Below are 11,265 nucleotides of genomic sequence, written 5' to 3' on the forward strand. Positions count from 1 at the left end.
TCTTTCTCAAATATAATCTATAGTTATTTTGTGCACAGATCTATAATTTTAGAAGATATAAAGGGTTGAAAATTTTTTGGGTCATGAAATTCTGTAAAATTATGGCCGTTCTATATCTCCCATTGTGAACCACGTATTGGTATGGAATTTTGTTCTCTTGTTCACTTTGTTTTTCTCAATTATAAACTATTGTTATTTTGTGCACAGATCTAAAAAGGTAGAAGATATAAAGGGTTGAAAATTTTTTGGGTCATGAAATTCTGTAAAATTATGGCCCTTCTATATCTTCCACCGTGAACCACGTATTCGTATGAAATTTTGTTCTCTTGTACAGTTTGTTTTTCTCAATTATAATCTATAGTTATTTTGTGCACAGATCTATAATTTTAGAAGATATAAAGGGGTGAAAATTTTTTGGGTCATGAAATTCTGTAAAATAATGGCCGTTCTATATCTCCCATTGTGAACCACGTATTGGTATGGAATTTTGTTCTGTTGTACACTTTGTTTTTCTCAATTATAAGCTATAGTTATTTTGAGCACAGATCTATAATTTTAGAAGATATAAATGGTTGAAAATTTTTTGGGTCATGAAATTCTGTAAAATTGTTGCCGTTCTATATCTCTCACTGTGAACCGCGTATTGATGTGGAATTTTGTTCTCATATACACTTTGTTTTTCTCAATTATAAACTATAGTTATTTTGTGCACACATCTAAAAAGGTAGAAGATATAAAGGGTTGAAAATTTTTTGGGTCATGAAATTCTGTAAAATTATGGCCGTTCTATATCTCCCACTGTGAACCACGTATTGGTATGGAATTTTGTTCTCTTGTACACTTTGTTTTTCTCAATTATAAACTATAGTTATTTTGTGCACAGATCTAAAAAGGTAGAAGATATAAAGTGTTGAAAATTTTTTGGGTTATTAAATTCTGTAAAATTATGGTCGTTCTATATCTCCCACCGTGAACCACGTATTCGTATGAAATTTTGTTCTCTTGTACACTTTGTTTTTCTCAATTATAAACTATAGTTATTTTGTGCACACATCTAAAAAGGTAGAAGATATAAAGGGTTGAAAATTTTTTGGGTCATGAAATTTTGTAAAATTATGGCCATTCTATATCTCCCACTGTGAACCACGTATTGCTATGGAATTTTGTTCTCTTGTACACTTTGTTTTTCTCAATTATAAACCATAGTTATTTAGTGCACAGATCTAAAAAGGTAGAAGATATAAAGGGTTGAAAATTATTTGGGTCATGAAATTCTGTAAAATTATGGCCGTTCTATATCTCCCACCGTGAACCACGTATTGCTATGGAATTTTGTTCTCTTGTACACTTTGTTTTTCTCAATTATAAACCATAGTTATTTAGTGCACAGATCTAAAAAGGTAGAAAATATAAACGGTTGAAAATTATTTGGGTCATGAAATTCTGTAAAATTATGGCCGTTCTATATCTCCCACTGTGAACCACGTATTGGTATGGAATTTTGTTCCCTTGTACACTTTGTTTTTCTCAATTATAAACTATTGTTATTTTGTGCACAGATCTAAAAAGGTAGAAGATATAAAGGGTTGAAAATTTTTTGGGTCATGAAATTCTGTAAAATTATGGCCGTTCTATATCTCCCACTGTGAACCGCGTATTGGTATGGAATTTTGTTCTCTTGTACAGTTTGTTTTTCTCAATTATAATCTATAGTTATTTTGTGCACAGATCTATAATTTTAGAAGATATAAAGGGGTGAAAATTTTTTGGGTCATGAAATTCTGTAAAATAATGGCCGTTCTATATCTCCCATTGTGAACCACGTATTGGTATGGAATTTTGTTCTGTTGTACACTTTGTTTTTCTCAATTCTAATCTGTAGTTATTTTGTGCACAGATCTATAATTTTAGAAGATATAAAGGGTTGAAAATTTTTTGGGTCATGAAATTCTGTAAAATTATGGCCGTTCTATATCTCCCACCGTGAACCACGTATTCGTATGAAATTTTGTTCTCTTGTACACTTTGTTTTTCTCAATTATAACATATTGTTATTTTGTGCACAGATCTAAAAAGGTAAAAGATATAAAGGGTTGAAAATTTTCTGGGTCATGAAATTCTGTAAAATTATGGCCGTTCTATATCTCCCACCGTGAACCACGTATTGGTATGAAATTTTGTTCTCTTGTACACTTTGGTCTTTCTCAAATATAATCTATAGTTATTTTGTGCACAGATCTATAATTTTAGAAGATATAAAGGGTTGAAAATTTTTTGGGTCATGAAATTCTGTAAAATTATGGCCGTTCTATATCTCCCATTGTGAACCAAGTATTGGTATGGAATTTTGTTCTCTTGTTCACTTTGTTTTTCTCAATTATAAACTATTGTTATTTTGTGCACAGATCTAAAAAGGTAGAAGATATAAAGGGTTGAAAATTTTTTGGGTCATGAAATTCTGTAAAATTATGGCCCTTCTATATCTTCCACCGTGAACCACGTATTCGTATGAAATTTTGTTCTCTTGTACAGTTTGTTTTTCTCAATTATAATCTATAGTTATTTTGTGCACAGATCTATAATTTTAGAAGATATAAAGGGGTGAAAATTTTTTGGGTCATGAAATTCTGTAAAATAATGGCCGTTCTATATCTCCCATTGTGAACCACGTATTGGTATGGAATTTTGTTCTGTTGTACACTTTGTTTTTCTCAATTATAAGCTATAGTTATTTTGAGCACAGATCTATAATTTTAGAAGATATAAATGGTTGAAAATTTTTTGGGTCATGAAATTCTGTAAAATTGTTGCCGTTCTATATCTCTCACTGTGAACCGCGTATTGATGTGGAATTTTGTTCTCATATACACTTTGTTTTTCTCAATTATAAACTATAGTTATTTTGTGCACACATCTAAAAAGGTAGAAGATATAAAGGGTTGAAAATTTTTTGGGTCATGAAATTCTGTAAAATTATGGCCGTTCTATATCTCCCACTGTGAACCACGTATTGGTATGGAATTTTGTTCTCTTGTACACTTTGTTTTTCTCAATTATAAACTATAGTTATTTTGTGCACAGATCTAAAAAGGTAGAAGATATAAAGTGTTGAAAATTTTTTGGGTTATTAAATTCTGTAAAATTATGGTCGTTCTATATCTCCCACCGTGAACCACGTATTCGTATGAAATTTTGTTCTCTTGTACACTTTGTTTTTCTCAATTATAAACTATAGTTATTTTGTGCACACATCTAAAAAGGTAGAAGATATAAAGGGTTGAAAATTTTTTGGGTCATGAAATTTTGTAAAATTATGGCCATTCTATATCTCCCACTGTGAACCACGTATTGCTATGGAATTTTGTTCTCTTGTACACTTTGTTTTTCTCAATTATAAACCATAGTTATTTAGTGCACAGATCTAAAAAGGTAGAAGATATAAAGGGTTGAAAATTATTTGGGTCATGAAATTCTGTAAAATTATGGCCGTTCTATATCTCCCACCGTGAACCACGTATTGCTATGGAATTTTGTTCTCTTGTACACTTTGTTTTTCTCAATTATAAACCATAGTTATTTAGTGCACAGATCTAAAAAGGTAGAAGATATAAAGGGTTGAAAATTATTTGGGTCATGAAATTCTGTAAAATTATGGCCGTTCTATATCTCCCACTGAGAACCACGTATTGGTATGGAATTTTGTTCCCTTGTACACTTTGTTTTTCTCAATTATAAACTATTGTTATTTTGTGCACAGATCTAAAAAGGTAGAAGATATAAAGGGTTGAAAATTTATTGGGTCATGAAATTCTGTAAAATAATGGCCGTTCTATATCTCCCACCGTGAACCACGTATTCGTATGAAATTTTGTTCTCTTGTACACTTTGTCTTTCTCAAATATAATCTATAGTTATTTTGTGCACAGATCTAAAAAGGTAGAAGATATAAAGGGTTGAAAATTATTTGGGTCATGAAATTCTGTAAAATTATGGCCGTTCTATATCTCCCACCGTGAACCACGTATTGCTATGGAATTTTGTTCTCTTGTACACTTTGTTTTTCTCAATTATAAACCATAGTTATTTAGTGCACAGATCTAAAAAGGTAGAAGATATAAAGGGTTGAAAATTATTTGGGTCATGAAATTCTGTAAAATTATGGCCGTTCTATATCTCCCACTGTGAACCACGTATTGCTATGGAATTTTGTTCTCATGTACACTTTGTTTTTCTCAATTATAAACCATAGTTATTTAGTGCACAGATCTAAAAAGGTAGAAAATATAAACGGTTGAAAATTATTTGGGTCATGAAATTCTGTAAAATTATGGCCGTTCTATATCTCCCACTGTGAACCACGTATTGGTATGGAATTTTGTTCCCTTGTACACTTTGTTTTTCTCAATTATAAACTATTGTTATTTTGTGCACAGATCTAAAAAGGTAGAAGATATAAAGGGTTGAAAATTTTTTGGGTCATGAAATTCTGTAAAATTATGGCCGTTCTATATCTCCCACTGTGAACCGCGTATTGGTATGGAATTTTGTTCTCTTGTACAGTTTGTTTTTCTCAATTATAATCTATAGTTATTTTGTGCACAGATCTATAATTTTAGAAGATATAAAGGGGTGAAAATTTTTTGGGTCATGAAATTCTGTAAAATAATGGCCGTTCTATATCTCCCATTGTGAACCACGTATTGGTATGGAATTTTGTTCTGTTGTACACTTTGTTTTTCTCAATTCTAATCTGTAGTTATTTTGTGCACAGATCTATAATTTTAGAAGATATAAAGGGTTGAAAATTTTTTGGGTCATGAAATTCTGTAAAATTATGGCCGTTCTATATCTCCCACCGTGAACCACGTATTCGTATGAAATTTTGTTCTCTTGTACACTTTGTTTTTCTCAATTATAACATATTGTTATTTTGTGCACAGATCTAAAAAGGTAAAAGATATAAAGGGTTGAAAATTTTCTGGGTCATGAAATTCTGTAAAATTATGGCCGTTCTATATCTCCCACCGTGAACCACGTATTGGTATGAAATTTTGTTCTCTTGTACACTTTGGTCTTTCTCAAATATAATCTATAGTTATTTTGTGCACAGATCTATAATTTTAGAAGATATAAAGGGTTGAAAATTTTTTGGGTCATGAAATTCTGTAAAATTATGGCCGTTCTATATCTCCCATTGTGAACCACGTATTGGTATGGAATTTTGTTCTCTTGTTCACTTTGTTTTTCTCAATTATAAACTATTGTTATTTTGTGCACAGATCTAAAAAGGTAGAAGATATAAAGGGTTGAAAATTTTTTGGGTCATGAAATTCTGTAAAATTATGGCCCTTCTATATCTTCCACCGTGAACCACGTATTCGTATGAAATTTTGTTCTCTTGTACAGTTTGTTTTTCTCAATTATAATCTATAGTTATTTTGTGCACAGATCTATAATTTTAGAAGATATAAAGGGGTGAAAATTTTTTGGGTCATGAAATTCTGTAAAATAATGGCCGTTCTATATCTCCCATTGTGAACCACGTATTGGTATGGAATTTTGTTCTGTTGTACACTTTGTTTTTCTCAATTATAAGCTATAGTTATTTTGAGCACAGATCTATAATTTTAGAAGATATAAATGGTTGAAAATTTTTTGGGTCATGAAATTCTGTAAAATTGTTGCCGTTCTATATCTCTCACTGTGAACCGCGTATTGATATGGAATTTTGTTCTCATATACACTTTGTTTTTCTCAATTATAAACTATAGTTATTTTGTGCACACATCTAAAAAGGTAGAAGATATAAAGGGTTGAAAATTTTTTGGGTCATGAAATTCTGTAAAATTATGGCCGTTCTATATCTCCCACTGTGAACCACGTATTGGTATGGAATTTTGTTCTCTTGTACACTTTGTTTTTCTCAATTATAAACTATAGTTATTTTGTGCACAGATCTAAAAAGGTAGAAGATATAAAGTGTTGAAAATTTTTTGGGTTATTAAATTCTGTAAAATTATGGTCGTTCTATATCTCCCACCGTGAACCACGTATTCGTATGAAATTTTGTTCTCTTGTACACTTTGTTTTTCTCAATTATAAACTATAGTTATTTTGTGCACACATCTAAAAAGGTAGAAGATATAAAGGGTTGAAAATTTTTTGGGTCATGAAATTCTGTAAAATTGTGGCCGTTCTATATCTACCACTGTGAACTACTTATTGATCTCCTTAACAAAAACTTACAGTTTAAAATGTTAAGTATAAGGGTTGATTAAACGCCAAAATGCACACAAATCAGCAGGTAACCAACATTTCATTCATATTTCATTGATATTATTTAAGTAATTTTACTGCATTAACTTTTTATTAAATTTTTTAGAATTTATTAGATGTCACAGACCCTTATGCTGGCCATTTAATTCATTATAAGTTTTTTAATATAATAATAAAAGGTGAGTAATATCAAATAATTAGTTATAAAAATTTAAGTAATTTTACTGCATTAACTTTTCCTTCACATTTTTAGAATTTATTAGATGTCACAGATTATGAATGAACTGGCCAGCATAAGGGTCTGTTACATCTAATAAATTCTAAAAAATTTAATAAAAAGTTAATGCAGTAAAATTACTTAAATTTTTATAACTAATTATGTTGATATTACTCACCTTTTATTATTATATCAAAAAACCTATAATGAATGAAATTGCCAGAATAAGTGTCTGTGACATCTAATAAATTCAAAAAAATTTAATAAAAAGTTAATGCAGTAAAATTACTTAAATAATTATTGAGGAACGGTCAATACTTTCCCTAATAACAACGGTCGAAAACCAAAAACAATCATAGATTGTAATGTAACACCAAAGTGTAAATTAAAAATGAATTGTCTTATTTTTATTTACATTATTTAAATTAACATCTTCAAGTCCATACCGTGCACTTATCAGAGCTTCCATTATCGGCAACTAGATGTGTTACAGCCAACGTAAGTTGTTCCGAATAGCTACCTCCCATGTAGCCTACTACTGATGCTAATTCTTCCTGTAATAATAAGAATATCTGTTATATTTTAAAGTATCTGAAAATTTTAAAGTAATGTGTACTGTAGAGAGAAATAAATAGTAGCAATTAAATAAAATAAAAAAAAGTTCATTAAAAAATTAACCTTTTTAGACCTCTTCAATTTTGACGCACAAATAACTAATCCATGCATAGCTAAATTAAACACAGGAGATTGGTTTTCTGGTATAGGAATGCGCTTATTGATACAAGTAATAAGGCATCTCGGCCCAACAACCCTAATTAAAAAAAAATAATAATAAGTAAAATGTAATAAACACAAATGCAGGATCTGAAAGTATTATTTTTTTTAAAAGACTACTAACAAACAATCTTTCGATGCTAAAAATCTGAACACTTCGCCCTTAAACTCTTCCACCACAAAAACACAATTCATTCTTGTTGGTAATTCTTTAACTTCATCTTCACCGACCAAATTTGGTTTGAGCTTAGCATTTTGACAAATCTATAAAGATAAAAAACCTTGTTTGATTGATCACTCCTAATCTAAGTTTCTCTTGAATACTAGAATTTGAATAAAGAGAAATGTAAAAATTAAACTTACAGTAAAAGCATTTCGCATTTCTTTATTATTTGATCCTAAATCTTGAACGAAGTATAAAGTGATAGAATCATTTGAATTTTTTGCTCCAAATAGTTCCATTTTGCTACAAATGTTAGTCTATTTAACAATGTTTGCTTAATTAAATTCATTAATAACTATATATACACATTAATATTGTTTATAAAAATTTGAAGAGTAACAACTTCATAAATAACCTGTTGTGGCGGTATTATTGAAAAACTTGAGCATGTACAGCTGACTGGTGACAGGAATAGTCGTTAATAAGCTGAAGTTTATAAATTTGTATAAAAGTCCCCCAATAAGAAAAAAGTATAGCCTACTTTTACCTATGCGCTTCGAAATAATAAAAATTAATGCTGAATGAAAATAGGAACACACAAGCTAAGTTGCAAAATATATTTTTCTATCTACTAATTTGAACGAATGGTGGCAGAATTAAAAAATACTTGAAAGCAAAATCAATCAATAAACTGTTTATAAAATTGTAAAACCAAAAAATTACGCTAAATGGAATTGTTCGTAATGATACCTTCAAGTAAAGTTTCTGTACAACAAAATAGGGATTAACAAGGCCCCATCCCACCCATTCATTTAAATCAGAAATATGTTCTTAAACTTTTTTGCATTTCCCATGAGATTTTGAAATACTGACCTTTCTGTTTTTCCCGAAACTGGCTATATTTTGGTATTTATGTCAAGTTCTACGTCTCTTTTTGCTCACTTAAAGCAAAAGCTTATCCTACAATAGTGCACCGAGCACGAACTTTAATTACGTATGAATTAAATATAAATATATAGCTATACAAATCAAGTCGAGGATGTATGTTCGTTCGATAGCGATACTGGTACCTACATTGCAAGTACTTTCGTTACCGTAATCTCTTACCATGAGCAGTCTAGACTAAGGCCGTGCGGGATCTTTGCCAATAACCCTTGGTAATCTTCAATCTTAATTCTAAATAGCTATTTCCGAAATGTTTCTGCCTTTAATCACTTAGCAAAGCTACAAAGGAAAGCAGCGACTAGTATTTTGGGTTAGGTTTATATTCTGTGGTGCTTTTACCTCAATTTAATGCTTTTCCTTGAACTCTTGGGTGGTTACTGGGCATCCATCACTGGGCGAATACCACTCCTAAAGCCAGCTGTGAAAACATGACAAGTGATCGTAAGACTACTAGACATTCAGGGGAATGGTACAGTAAGCCTCTTTGGCTGCGTTCCTTAGATAATCCGCCTAATGTTCCGATGTAATGTTTTCTGTATATGTTAAAATGAGCCACAATAGATCCATACGGGTCACCCTACAAGAATCTATAAATTAAAAGTTTATAATGGAAATAATAAAAAAAAAGGAAGGCTACGGAAGCCGTGTGGTTTGAGACGAGACCTGCAAAGCTAATGTGCTGTAGTATTGGGTTAGATTCTCGGTCTAGGCCTTGGATTTTATTTAATGTTTAATACGACAACTTTTTAGTAAAGTATGTTTGCTAGTCGCCTCCGTCCACGACACCTAACTGGTAGTTGGACGTTAAGCTTGGCTGAAAAAATTGGAATTACTTCAGTTTTTCATAAAAAAGAATTGTGTATACAGTACTTAATTATTTACAATAATGGAAGTATAATTCAAGCTGGCTTAATGACCGATTACATCTCAGGTGTCGGGGGACCAAGACAAGATGTACAAATCTAATCAACAAGACAAAAAAACAACTTTTCTACAACCAGATTTATGTATGCTTCATTACGTTTTACAAGTGTAAGTTTTTCAATTTTACATGGTGAGGGATTATGGATCCTCACCTTCAAATACAGAACGTGCCAATTTTAAAAAAAAACTGCATATTTAGGGATCCTTGAATGGGACTTTTGCAATTCGTCCCATTGCTACCATTGCTTTAAATAAATTCGTCCTTGATATAATCGATATATTTATTTGTTCTGTAACTGCTCGATAAAACGAGTTAAGTCATGACGTCTATAAAGGAAAGATTCGATTCATAGTAGCTGAAATGTAAAATTTGGTCTGATGAATTTAAAAAATGGCAAAATTATAAAGATTAACTAACAGTTCAAAGTTCAAATCTTTTCTTTTTTTCTTAACCTTGTATTCTCTAATTCCATCTTGTTTAAAATATCGTAGCTTTTTCTATTTATACTTTCCCTTATTGGATAGAAAGAAAATTTAATGTATACCAAGTTCTGGATTGAATAAAAGAAATACTTCTCTTACCTGTGCAAGTTTATAACCTAACTTTAAAAGCTTCTTCGATAAAAAAATTACAGTCAGCACAGTACAACTCTGATTCCTCTTGATTTGATTAAATTTTATTTTACAGAATTATATATATATTGGAATAAATGGAGAATAAATTTAAACTGTACAATAAATCATTTTTATTTTTCCAACATTTGTGGGATTTGAGGATTGGCCATATTCCCTCATTTAAGTAGCCCCCCCCTGATGAAGAATTTGCCAATCTTTGACAAACCGGTTTTAATAGTAGGTTTACCTCATTTGAACGGGCAACCACGTAAAAAAAAAAAGGAAACAAAAAAATAGGAAGTAGTAGAATAAAAAATAAAATCAAATCACAATCACTCCTCAGCCATTGCTGCCAATCTTAATTTTTTTTTTTGTAACTGTACACTTTTCTTGCATCTTAATGTTTTACTATCTTCTCTTTTATTAATTATTTTTTTTTTTTACAAAAGGCACCTATTAAAGAAAAGAGAGAGAGAGACAAAAATGTACTGATTAGACATTTTAAAAAAATAAAAATAAAAGAATAACCTTCCATTGTTATTTTTGGATCGATTTTTCCAAAAAAAAAAAAACAACAAAAAACAAAAAATTAAATTCTTTACTTTCTCTTTGGCCGTGTTCAAAAACACGAATGTCAGTCATTTGATTCTTTATCATCAGAGAGATTACATCATATACTTTTTCTTGTTTTTTAATCTTTGCTTGCAAGTAAGAGATAAAATTAACATAAATATATTTACTTATTTATTGTTGTTTTTTTTGTAAATATATTTATGTGACTTATGAATAATCATTTTTGTAGGGTATTTTTATTTACAAAGAGAAAATGAGACACTTATAAATTTTTTTTTTTTTTTTTTTACTTTTTGTTTTCATTTTTAAATAAACTGTAAATCCGGTATATCTTGCACTAAAGGAGACCAATTGATTGGTGCTGTTCAAAGGTCATCCGGATATTCCCTGTCTCCTACGTTGATACGATCTGGAGCGGAGGTAGTACTAAAGCCCAAAATTCTTGTGTCCACTTTCTGCATACGCCCTTTCTTTGCCTTCTTACTCTTGCCCTGGTAACATATAATAAACAACATTTCCGATAGTTTAACCAACTAACTAGCAACCAAATTAACAACCTCCTATCAACAACAAATAGCAGATAATTTTACTTACCGTACTGGACTTGAATTGTTTTGCACACAGATGCGTTTGATAAAAAAGAAGTCATGATAAGTAGAGGGGATTTGCTCACTTCACTCAAAGCCTACAACCATTTTGTGCCTTTCAGCAGTTTGTTGTAGCCGTAGGGGGGATTTCTTCCTCTGCAATACTAGCGCTTTCGCAAGGCTTCTTTTGA

General features: G+C 30.7%; 2 protein-coding genes across 9 annotated transcripts in view; both read right to left on the minus strand.

The window, feature by feature from the left end:
- mus101 (mutagen-sensitive 101) overlaps positions 1-7,983 on the minus strand; it is a 33,768-nt gene extending 25,785 nt beyond the window's left edge. The window contains exons 1-5 of one of the 2 annotated variants that reach the window (XM_074117337.1): positions 7,846-7,983; positions 7,631-7,733; positions 7,392-7,531; positions 7,172-7,304; positions 6,940-7,047 (exon numbers count right to left, since the gene is read on the minus strand). In XM_074117337.1, coding sequence (XP_073973438.1) covers positions 6,940-7,047; positions 7,172-7,304; positions 7,392-7,531; positions 7,631-7,729 — 480 coding nt within the window. In that variant the 5' untranslated portion in view covers positions 7,730-7,733; positions 7,846-7,983. Of the gene's footprint in view, positions 1-6,939; positions 7,048-7,171; positions 7,305-7,391; positions 7,532-7,630 lie in introns of both variants that reach the window. The other variant, XM_074117336.1, reaches the window with a different exon arrangement.
- A 2,038-nt stretch (positions 7,984-10,021) lies between these two features.
- The window catches only part of LOC141450207 (uncharacterized), a 37,340-nt gene continuing 36,096 nt past the window's right edge, over positions 10,022-11,265 (minus strand). For all 7 annotated transcript variants that reach the window (XM_074120388.1, XM_074120387.1, XM_074120385.1 and 4 more), the window contains one exon: positions 10,022-10,978. In XM_074120388.1, coding sequence (XP_073976489.1) covers positions 10,853-10,978 — 126 coding nt within the window. In that variant the 3' untranslated portion in view covers positions 10,022-10,852. The remainder of the gene's footprint in view (positions 10,979-11,265) is intronic.

The sequence above is a fragment of the Rhodnius prolixus genome, unplaced genomic scaffold (genome assembly GCF_049639745.1).
Source record: "Rhodnius prolixus isolate KJV_2025 unplaced genomic scaffold, Rpr scaffold_2, whole genome shotgun sequence".
Lineage (NCBI taxonomy): Eukaryota > Metazoa > Arthropoda > Insecta > Hemiptera > Reduviidae > Rhodnius > Rhodnius prolixus.